The following is a 12,397-nucleotide window of genomic DNA, read 5'->3' on the forward strand; positions in this document are numbered from 1 at the left end:
AAATGCAGCGCATGAGACCAGAAACACACCGACGTTCACCGAGTTCCTGTGGAACATCATGAGGTTTGGTTTAAAGTCGTGTTGAGCGTAAGAGTGATTTGATCGTGTGTCTCGTGAGAATCAAGTTCATGAGTCCAAATGCTCTCACTCCTCTTTGTTTATTTGATTTTATTGTAAAAACACTGATTCTGTTTTGGATTTGCTGATTTTTATAAAAGTGTTCTGGTGTTTTTCTGTCTCCTGTGTGACCATTTCATTCAATCCGGTGCCGCTGCCAACATCTAGTAGAACTGATGCTCATTTCACCTTCAGAGGAATACTGACTTTATGAGAAACAGATTATGAACAAACATTTCTCCAGTTTAACAGCAAGACAAACACAAGATCACATCTGACTTCAGTGACTGTTCAGTGTGCATTTAGTGCTTGCTGAACATGTTTGTAAAGTAATGTTTATGGAATGTTCTTTTAATTGTATTATTATTTAATATACGTTCTCTTTAGGGTTGAAAGAAAACATTTGTACTTGATGAACGTTCCAAGACATTCTAATAACATTCTAAGCATGATAGTATTAGGAATATTAAAAATAAACGTCCAAATAACAGTATATTTTGGGTAAAAAAAAGTTTGTAGAACGTTGTAAGAAATGCTTTTGTAACTTTTAAATAACGTTATAATCTTGGCAAGAAAATGCCCGGTTTCATTTCATTTTTAAAAACAAATCAAAACAATATTTCTAAATCCTAAATTTGTTTCCCGTGGTGTTCCTCCTTTAATAGTGTTTAAGATCATCGTGAATCTAAACACAGATGAAGTTTAAGAGAGTTTGATCACTTCGTCATTCCCAGATTTACAGTAGTTTGTGCTTGAACCTGAAATAAAGTTCTGATGTCCCATCTCAAACTAGTTGATAACGAGAGAACGTCATGCTTTGAGCTCCTCTCACCGGACAAACGGCGAGCGTTCAGTTTCGGAGCGCGAGTGTGTGAACGGCTGAAATGGCTCCAGATCTGATGTGGAAGATGCAAATGAGCGCTGACAGCACGGAGAGCTGATTCGAGAGCAGTAAAGGCCTCGCTGAGTGTCTCTCTCGTAGTCTTCATGTCGGTTTGAGCGTTTGTGTTTATTAAGAATGACGCTGACGCGGGAGCGAGCGCAAGATGAAAGGCGTCATTTAGAGGCGCGCTCGACATCAAAGCCCCGATGCCACATTATACAGGAATGCCGGAGGAAACCATGCAAAAAATAAAATGGCATTTTCTGTAAGGCTTAATTAGAGCCCAGATCCAGTTTCATTGGAGGGGTAATTTGTGCTGCCATTTTATGAAGAGCGTCGCGACTGGCGGATCTCAGCCGAAAACAAACCGAGCGCGTTCACGAGTTTTGATGTCGCGCCGATTGACCAGATCGTGTTTGTTTTCGTGTTAAACTCGCTGACTGATCATAAACACAGGAGTGTGAATTTGTTAAAGAACTTGATCTTTAGCGTTTTAATCTCTCTGTTGTCAGGCTGTGAGTTGGGGATGGGCCATACCACTTATTTTGTTTTCAATACCGATACTTTTAAGGCCACTACCATCTATATCGGGGTGCCCAACCCTGTTCCTGGAGATCTACCATTCTACAAAGTTCAGCTCCAACCCTGTTCAAACACACCTGAACCAGATAATTAATCTCTTGATATTTACAGACAGCTGTGTTTGTCAAGTCAAGTCAAGTCACCTTTATTTATATAGCGCTTTTAACAATACAGGTTGTGTCAAAGCAACTGCACAGTATTTAAACAGAACAATAGTGTGTAAGTAACGCATTATTGTAAACAATCAATTTTCAGTTAAAGGCAGTTCATCAACAGATTCAGTGATATCATCATCCAGTTCAGTTCAAATAGTTGAGCAGGGCTGGAACTAAAGTCTGCAGGTAGGTAGATCTCCAGGAATAGGGTTGGATCTATATAGATTTCGATACCGATATTTCTAAACTTAACTTTTAAATTATTACTTAATAATATTCTTCAATTACTTAACAACAGAAACTTAACAAATTCATCAATTACTCTTTACTTAGAAGACATGTTAGGGTTTTTAAGAGATACAATATTCCAGAAAGTCTGCTTGATCCGTTACCAAAGAAGAATGCTACAATTATTCAGAAAATTTTTTTTCTTATCAAAGTGATAAAATGCTGTGTTGCAAAAAGGAGTACACCCTCCTGAAAGTTACTAAATAAAGCTAAATAAACAATTCTGGTGTGACGTTAAGGCAAGTTTTGATCAAGAGGTAAGTATGGTCAGCCAAAATTGAAGAGGACAATGGTACAAGAGGAAAACCAAATTATTGTTTTAAGTGTTATATATAGCAAAAGTAACAGAAATTGATAAACAATGGCCCCTGAAATAATAAGGTCTTCACTTTAAGCATTCATTTAGTGATGAGTGAGTTTTTGTCAACATGACAGTGAAGCAGGGGCGGAGTGGGGCACTAAAATCCACCGGGAAAATTCTGACAGCACCGGCCCCATCATTCTTTTTGTTTCTTTGTGTCTACGCATTTTTCCTTTTCATTACTACAAGTTGTAATATAACTACTTACATTATTTTAAAGAGAAGTAAAAGCACATTTTAGTTCAAAAAGTGTCTGAAAAAAGCAAAATTTAATACACTATAGATGTTCTTAAAATTATCTTAAGAAGTACTAAATACTTTTTATAGAAAAAAAAATAATTTACTGCAGTTGGAAAATGTTAGCTACAATTCTAAACAGGTCTGTATGACATAACTAGCCCAATGGCCAGTCAAGAACAACCAAAAATAGTGCACTGACCATATCCCAAATATCAAAACTTATATACTTAATTTCCATATCTAAAATACACATTTTACAGTTGTGCACATTGATCATAAACACAGCTCAAAGGCTTCCTACCAGTAGCCTTCACAAAACCTAATATCCATCATCGTTTTATCATTGGTAGAACGCAAAATATTTAAATACAGGCATTTTATTGAAATTTAATTTCTGCAATATTTAAAACCTTTAAATAACTGGGGGAATTCAACCCATGGCAAGTTTAAAAGTAGACCAATTCTGTGAGGAAAAAATGCGGATTTGGCAACCCTGCATCCAACACGAGCTGCTGGAGTTAATGTCATTGCACACATCAGTACGGAATTTTCGTCCGAGATTTTTGCAGGTAAAAACAAAAAATACAGGTGAGGTTATGTTAATCGAGTTTAGTCACTGCCTCTGAAAATTTTGTCCGTCATAAAAAAAAAATTCGGATCATGTTTGATTTTCTGAGTTTTTTCGCATCCATAATAAGCTCAGGCCGGTCGGAAAAGTCCCGATTGCCCCTGGCCTGCAGTGAAGCTAAAATCCATCTGTGGACATGTATTTCTGCAGGGATTCTGTAGAGATGAGCTGAGCAACACTCTCCATTTAAGACCAGGGTGTTTAAGGAGGTCCTCCAGGAGTTGATGAATTGCACTCTCAGTGCTCACTGTCATTTCTGCAAACCTTCATTTAAACAAAAGTAGCTAAGTTAATTATTTTACAGATAATAATGGCATAATTGCAAAAATGTATTTCTCATCCTCTGTTGTTCCTACATCTCATGTCCACTGAAGTTAGATTATTTTCTACAATAGATTGCATCACAGTTGAGAATCACTGAATCCACCAGATCAGGGTTTCAGCAGGTTTTATGAAGGTAAATCTACGAATTTTACATAAAACTAATAATTAATAAAAGTATTAAACGGAATGGAACACAATATGTCTGTATGTTCTCTAAATGTAAATGTCTGCCAGTAGGATAAGAAAAATAAAATAAGCTCATCGTCATTGTTTTTTTTTTTTATGCTGTGCATTTAATGCCATGGCTTTATGAATCTGTGGCAGGGCGAGTAGTCTCTTTAAGACCCGCAGAAACATGAGCTCTACTGCCACGGGACAGCATACTAGAATACTGCATGCACTGTTGCAGAAATGGCGTTAGTATGCTAGTATACAGCTGTTGCGTATCCATGGAAATACGCGCTTCCGTTGCTCGCGCACGTGTCGCCGGTGGGTGACGTCAGAGCGGCGACGTGTCAGTCATGGCTGCCGATATAACACTATTATTCAAAGCGAGCGTGAAAACAGTGAAAACGCGGAATAAAGCGCTCGGACTGATCGATTCATCCAACAGAGACGAAACCGGCGGAGCGAAGAGACCGAGATCGAGAGCGAGAGACAGAGACAGCTTCAGCGGGAGATCCAGAGAAGTGGTGAGAGACTCATATAGATGTGTACATCACTGACAGACTGTAGTGTGTTATTACACTACACCAACACACACATTACAGCCTTATGATGACTTAAACTTCAGAATGTATACATGAGTTTTTGGTATAATTCTTATTCATTTGTTTTTTGAATGTCAACCTATTGAATCCCAGCGGACACAATGGTGACCATAAAAAGTTGTTCATTTTAAAAGCTCTAAACACTTTACTGATTGATGTTTTAGAGCCCTTCCTGCAAACATTGGAAAAAATAAAGGGTCTCAATTAAATATGTGCAGTTTCACATGCTTACTGCAAATTGTCACATGACCAGAGCAGTTTATTTCCTGTTTGCATCATGATATGATGATGGCTGCATCAAAGCTCCAAAACATAAGGCTAGTAAAGTATGTTAACATAAAGATACGACAAAGATTTTGGTATTCACATTATCTCTAAGGTGTCTAGTATTAATATAAATTCACATATGTTCAGTTTTGTTGAGTGTGGTCATAGGAGGAGTAAACATGTTGACGGTGGGATAACAGTCAACTTAGGTTTACAATAGAAATCCAATGCAGTTGTTGTGAAGATTGCACTCAAATGTTGAAATGACGAATTATTGCACTAAATCAAAAGTTCAAATGTTACAAATAAGTTACAATATTGATGTTGCACTGGTAGCTCTAATATAACAATTTGATGATATATGTTACAATAAAGTAACAATTTTGAAATGCGTTGATGATTATATATTTTTGTCTTTTATCTCAGTATTCCTATCAATGTTGTAAAATTTTAGAAACAGTTTAAAATAGCTGGGCCAAGATATATAACCATTTTTATGACTGCAGAAATATGTTCATTCAGTACATTATCACAATTGTGACCAACTATAAAACACACTTTTTCACAAATTCTTCATTATTGATTATTAGGGATGCACCGAAATGAAAATTCTTGGCCGAAACCGAAAACCGAAAAAGAGGAAACCAAGGCCGAAAACCGAAACACTGAAATAATTATGCCAATTAATAGTACCATTGCATTTGTGGCTATGACTGTGTACTAATCTTACTAGAATCAAGGCATTGCAATCGCATAAATTAATATTAAAGTTTCAAAGAACAAATCAATTATATTAATTTAAACAATTGCTATCAATCAAGTATTATATTACTTAAATAACACATACATATATTTTACTGCCTTTGTTTATATTGTTTACATTTTTATAACACATTATCTTGTGGATCCATGCTATATGTTATTCAATTATCTATTATTTTTATTTACAAATGTTGTGTTTTCCCTGTTTTATTGGTTCAATATTCAGAAACAGGTGCCATTGTTTTTCAAAAAAATTTTTTTCAAGAAAGAATTCAACCCCCCAAAATATGAGATAAATCTAGTCCTGTCTGATACTGATTTTTAGCCAAATTGGTTTGGAAGAGTGGTTAAATAATCAATTAAACTGAACTTTTATGCCTGTATGACTGACAGTTTAATTGATTACCGAAAAAGCATTGATTTGGCATGATGTTGGTTCAATTGAAAAATGAACTAAAAAATAGCTTAGATGTAGTAAACTACTTTTGCCATGTTGTTGTAGCTTAGCTTGCTACATTACCCAAGGCTGTAGCTTTATTAGTGTAGTTAAGCTTCATTTAATGAAGAGTAACTCTTAGCTTAGCTCACTACATTTTCCAAGTAGCTTGCTCAACACTGCCAGTTGGTCACCTTGTGCTGCGTGATATTACTGCGTCTGCTGTGTCCATATTACAGCAACAAACTTCTTTGACTATTACGCCGGAATGGGAGTGTAGTTCCTAATCTTATCGGCCTAGAAAATCGCAGCTTTACATTTTCCGCTGGTCTTAGTCCACGATATAACTGCAGAAGAGTCAAGTTTTAAACAGGACAAATATGGAAACTCGTTGGTCATTTTTGAATGCGATGCTATTGGTCTCATAGGATTCAATGATCTATGCTAAGCTATGCTAAAAGTGATATGGCCAGAACAGGAGAACGGCTGAATGGATTTCAAAACGGTAAAACTCAACTTATTAACTCAGGAGTTGGAGAATGAGCCTATTTCCAAAAAAAGTGGCGTACGATACATTGTGTGGGTCAAAATGATTAGGATATAAAGTAAAGATTCCATTGAGGATATTTTGTACATTGCCATAAATATATTAAAACTAATTTTCGATTGGTAACATGCATCGCTAAGAACATCAGTTTGACAACTTTAAAGGATATTTTCACAGTAGGCCTATTTTTATTTTATTTTTTTGCATCCTCAGATATGAAATGAAAATAATGACTGGTTGTGTGGTCTGGGGTCACATATTTTGACACATTCTGTGTGTGATGCTGCATATAGTGTTGTGCATCAGTTACTTGATTAAATGAAGTGTACAGTTATGATGATTGAAGACTGATGAAGACTCACTTACATGCAGAGCAACACCTGATCAATCCTGTAGCTGTAATGCACCTTCATTCACTCTGGGTAAAAGTGATTTATTTATTGATGCAGGTCAGAAATGAGCAGATTCAGTGTGATTTGAGTCACATGTCAGATTTGTGTGAATGTCAGACTGATACTCGCATATATTGTTTTTATTTTATTTATGTGTTTTTTTGGTCTGTTTCCTTGATTTACACACAATTTACTGAAGTATGTTTCAATTGAATCATTATGATTTATTGATAATTGTTGATGACCTTTTCAGTGCCAATAGTCAAATGCACAGCTGTGGTGTGATTAAGTCTATGTGTCCCGCTCCTGTATGTGTTTCTCTGGGCTGCGTACAGACGGTGCGGCGCTGATTCGCTCTGAAAGCTGAATGCTGCGCTGATTGTTTGTTTTGTATTCTTGTAAATACTCGGCTCTGAAGTTGAAGGGTTTCTGGATAGTCGTAGTTGTTTGGCTCCAGCGGGAGCCGCGTTATTTGCCCAGGGCCGCTGTGATCCGATCTTGAGTTTCTGACATAAAGTTCAGTGTTCGGCGGCCCCGCTCCTGCTCCGCTTTGATTCCATAAACATGCTGCAATAACATTTTCATTCAGCTTTCTAACGGTTTCTCTCAGAAAGCCGATCCCGGACGGCCGGTGATTAGAGGTGGAAGATCAAAACAGAGTAAATATTAAATTAGTCCAGCAGTCGCGGGTCCTAATGCCCAGCAGATGTTCAGGAGCCGCACGGCTTCTCCGCTCCCGCCGACGCTTCGCAGGACAGATACAAACGGGGAAGGAAAATAAACAACATGACTGTTCTCCAGCTCGCAGAGACTCTTGATGGACCGATGGAAATGGTCGCCTGAAGCGCATGAGATTCCTTTACCTCTGGACGGACGCGCTCATCTGACGATGTAAACCAGACGCGTTTGAGGATCTGATGTGACTGAAGATACTCCAGAGTGACCCGATAGGAATGATGATCTGAAATATAAACCGTTTGCTGTTTCTTTGACAGATGATTTTGTCTTGCTGTTCTGAGACGGTTTTGTCTGTAAGACTCCTCAGGCTTTATTCTCAACCATCAAGAGCAGAGACAGCAGTTTGGGTGTTATTGATGTGTTTAACTGTAAAGAAATAGTTCAGACAAACATGACAGTTTGCTGAAAGTGTGCTCTCCCTCAGGCCCTTCAAGATGAGTGTTCATGAGAACAGATTTCTGTAAATGTGTGATTGCATCACTGTCTCACCAATGGATCCTCTGCAGTGAATGGGTGCCGTCAGAATGAGAGTCCAAACGGCGGATTAAAACAATAATCCACGAGTAATCCACACCACCATCAGTTCACATCTTGAGAAGACAAACGCTGAAACAAATCCATCAAGACGTTTTTTACTAAAATACATTGAGTCTATAATCCATAATAACGCTTCCTCCAGTTTATTTTTTATTTTATTTGAGGTAAAAAGAATAGTTTTTGTATGGTTTTAAATTTAGTTCTAATTTTAGCTTCATATTATCGTAATATTTATTAATGTGATTATTAATTTGAGATAATTAAGCATGTGGTGATGTTGAGTATTGTGAAATTTGTGCTTTTGTTTACTAGTAACCCTCACTGGATTGAATCAAAGCTTCTGTTCCAGCGCTGCTCTTTATTTCTTAGTAATAAACGCTTCGGATTAAAGCGTCCATATGAGTTCATTTCGTTGTGGAGAACAAACTGCTAAATTTGATTTGCCGCCGTCTGCAGTGACGCGCGCTCAGGTGGAATCAGCGCCGGATGTTCGGCCGCCATCTTGATGTTTGGAGCCGCGGGATTTGCGTCGTTCGCTTCAATCAAGCGCGGGATTTTTGAATGAATCTTTTGTAAACAGTGAATCACTTTAATCAGCTTCAATTCAACACACACTCTTTGACCTTTCAGGCTAAACTCGTTCAGTGAGCGAACTGTAAACACATTTAGGCCTGTTTAACTTTGATTGTTTTTAAGATTAACAAACGAGTGAGTCATTGGTGGCCGCGGGTTCATGAGTTACCCAGAGGAGCGCCGGTTCAGGTCGGGTTTTCAGTCGTTGCGATTTGTGTTCGCTCCGGTTTAAGTAGTCCGTGCTCAATTATTCACCTTTAATCCTTAGTTTTCTAAAGCCCAATAAAGTGGAACATCATAAAGCGTTTGTCGGACTCATAAAGAGAGTATTGTACCGATTCCTCCCTCGAGTGGAAACTGAACCGGCGACAAAACCCCCGAACCGACCCAAACCCTGTCACCGGTGATCGCTATCGGGTCTCCATGGCGACGCGGTCAGAGAGAAAGTGAACGGACGCGTGACTTCACAGAATACACCTTTACACTCCCTGTGTGTGTGTGTGTGTGTGTGTGTGTGTGTGTGTGTGTGTGTGTGTGTGTGTGTGTGTGTGTGTGTGTGTGTGTGTGTGTGTGTGTGTGTGAGGTAAACGGAGGGTCTCTGATGATGAGATTAAATGCAGCCAGGCAGACTGTCTCCTTTAGCCCCGACACACACACACTAGCGCCGGACTCATTGTTTAGGTATTACTTGCTCTTTAGGGTCTTAAATTACCAGAGCAATTGATCTCTCTGCCCTCCTGCAAGGCCTCCAGGACCACTGTGGGAATCTCTCTCACACACACACACACACACACACACACACACACACACACACACACACACACACACACACACACACACACACACACACAAACAATGGTGGGTCACTGCTGCCCTCTGCTGGTGAGGAGAGAAAACTGCAGACTGACACAGATGTTCATACAGATGTGACTCTGAGCCCTGATCCAAACACATTCACTAGGAGATAGGGTTGCCAGGTTTTCACAACAAAACCCGCACAATTGCTACTCAAAACTAACCCAATCACGTTCCGGGGGTAAAATACACCTTTTGTGGTGGGGTTCCTCTGATAAAATTTACATTCTAGGGGCTAAATCTTACAATATTGGGGTCACTTCAACCTGCAGACATGAAAAACAACCGGCGACGGTATGAAAGTAGCCCAATTCTGTGGGAAGACTGCAGACTTGGCAACCCTGCCACACATCCCTGGATATATAGTGTTACATTTGCATTGTAAATAAAAATGTATGTTTATAAACATTGATGAAACTTTGTTTAAAAAAAGTGGATGGGATTTTTAATTTTTTTTTTTTTTTTTAATTGTTTTTGCCTTTATTATGAAAAAATGTACAGATATGCAAAAAACCTTCATGCTCATATAACAGTACAGTGGTATAAGTTGCGTTAGACGCGTGTGAGTTTTGGCTTCAAATCCAATCAGGTATGATCTTTTCCCCCCTTATTAAAACTAGGGGTTCATCAGTAATTGTATATGCAGAGCAGAGACACAATCTGTGATTTGTTTTGTGATTTAACCGGAATGAATAGATAGTCTCTGCAAGGGTTAAGTGATAGATTGAAGCGCTGTGTGCAAGAGCATTCAGCATGATTTTAAAAACAACTGATTCCAGCACCAGATCACACCGTGTTTATCAGACATGAACATGGTGTTTCATCTGGTTCTGGTATGTGTTTGCTGTGAGATGTTTCAAAATAGTAATAGGAACAATATTGACCACAGCAAAAAGTGATGGGGACATGTCTCATCCGTCCCACCTGTAAATCAGACCTATATATATATAAATCTACAAACAAAACTGTGATGCACAAAGAATTAAGTCTGTGATCACATGATCTCGAGGTGTTTTGTTTCTGTCTGCTTTTGCTGTCAGACGTTCAGATGAATCACAGACTCAGAGCTGCTGCTGGGAACGTTTGATTTCTTCATGAACAGCAGTCGACCTCTGACCTCTGATCCGTCTGACTGTGTTATTCCAAACGCCAGGATTAGACCTCCGCCGATGTTAGGAGTGTGTGAGGTGTGTGTGTGTGTGTGTGTGTGTGTGTGTGTGTGTGTGTGTGTGTGTGTGAGTGTGTGTGTGTGTGTGTGAGTGTGTGTGTGTGTGTGTGTGAGTGTGTGTGTGTGTGTGTGAGTCACTATTAAGTGATTCTGTTCAGGTCAAATTCTACAACTGCAGCAATTACATAATTGTGGTTATTAAAGCGGCAGAAACATTTCAGTAACGTTAGCAAAACAGTTTGCAGCCCTCCATGCTCCGTCTGTCACTCTCACTGTGAGTGTGTGTTAGTTTCAGCACTGCTGTTGTTTCTTGAGGTAATATTGACTCAGTGTCTTACAAACACAGTGTGTGTGATCTGATGTGTGTGACGTTTCTGCTCTTGTTTCTGTAGATCTCTAACATCTCAAAGCTGAAGGACTTTCTGCTGCAGCACAGGAAGGACTATGTGAACGCCGGCAGGTCAGTCAGTGGCATCTGATCGACTGATGACTAGCTTTAATCAGCATATATTGTTTTTGTTTAAAGGGGTCATCGGATGCCCATTTTCCACAACTTCATAAGATTCTTTAGGGTTTTAATGAAAAGTCTCTAATATACTTTGGTTAAAAAATTCCCAATAGTAGTGTAAAAAAACCACCCTTTTACCTTGTCAAAATCAGCTCTGCAAAATTTCAGCTCATTTTAGGACATGGCCCCTTTAAATGCCACTGAGCTCTGCTAACCCCGCCCCTCTCTGCTGAGGGATTATGAGCCGTAATGTTTACTTTAGCTGCGTTTAACGGCAAAACTTGCCAACAAGCACATTATTAAGAGGCCATTTGCAAAGATGCATAAAAAACCCTTCTACTCTCTTCTGCTGTGGGTGAAGCTGCATCAGGAATGATTCACACGAAGATAGACGCATATGTAGATCAGGATCGGCGCTTTCCATTTAAAAACGAAAGTAACGTTAAACCTCTGTGTCTTCAGCGGCTCAGATTGTGTTCATTATTACATCCAACAACAGAACACCTCAATCGCTCAATTAGAGTCTTCCTCTGCTCCTGAGTCACACAATGGAGATCAGAGTCGGACTGTTTCAGCTCGATGAGGGCGGGGCTAAGGTAAGACGCTCCTGTCAATCAACTGTGTTTCGTCACAATGACAAGAAGCTGAGAATGAGCTGATTTTAAAAGGGATATTACTTTTAAAGATTAAAATATACCACTGGGTGTATGTTTATCATTGTAGGGTGGTTGTGTTCACAAACTACCAACCAAACCAAACAACATGGAAAGTTAGTTTTGCACCCGATGACCCCTTTAATGAACTAATAGCGGTTTAAGAGTGTTTATCTGTCATGTGTGTTTCGATCACACTGAAGCTCAGAGCAGGATTTGTGTTTATTGCACATCACTCTAATCATTTTGAAGGGTTGAGTTCATGTTTGTTTGTGTGTGTGTGTGTGTGTGTGTGTGTGTGTGTGTGTGTGTGTGTGTGTGTGTGTGTGTGTGTGTGTGTGTGTGTTCACAGTGTGATGTGTTCAGATGTGTCCCGTATGACGGACAGTGAGAGAGATCAAATCGACCAGGATGCGCAGATCTTCATGAGGACCTGCGCAGATGCCATCGGCCAGCTGCGATCTGAGAGTATGTGTATGCTTCAATACATTTTATTCCATTAAATCAGTCTTGTTTATTTCTGTAGTGCTTTATACAGTGTTTTCAGGGTGTTTTTGTGTCGATGTGTGTGTGTTCTGTAGTGGGCAAACAGGTGGTCTCAGCACAGGTGAAG

At 39.2% G+C, this 12,397-nt stretch overlaps 1 protein-coding gene across 1 annotated transcript in view; it reads left to right on the plus strand.

Annotated features, from left to right (window-relative positions):
• Positions 1 to 4,091: 4,091 nt before the first annotated feature.
• Positions 4,092 to 12,397, plus strand: part of stx18 (syntaxin 18) — a 21,848-nt gene continuing 13,542 nt past the window's right edge. The window contains exons 1-4 of the mRNA XM_073820567.1: positions 4,092 to 4,270; positions 11,016 to 11,083; positions 12,137 to 12,252; positions 12,366 to 12,397. The exon at positions 12,366 to 12,397 is cut by the window's right edge and continues 46 nt beyond it. Coding sequence (XP_073676668.1) covers positions 4,100 to 4,270; positions 11,016 to 11,083; positions 12,137 to 12,252; positions 12,366 to 12,397 — 387 coding nt within the window. The 5' untranslated portion in view covers positions 4,092 to 4,099. The remainder of the gene's footprint in view (positions 4,271 to 11,015; positions 11,084 to 12,136; positions 12,253 to 12,365) is intronic.

The sequence above is a fragment of the Garra rufa genome, chromosome 16, assembly GCF_049309525.1.
Source record: "Garra rufa chromosome 16, GarRuf1.0, whole genome shotgun sequence".
In the NCBI taxonomy this organism is placed as follows: Eukaryota; Metazoa; Chordata; class Actinopteri; order Cypriniformes; family Cyprinidae; genus Garra; species Garra rufa.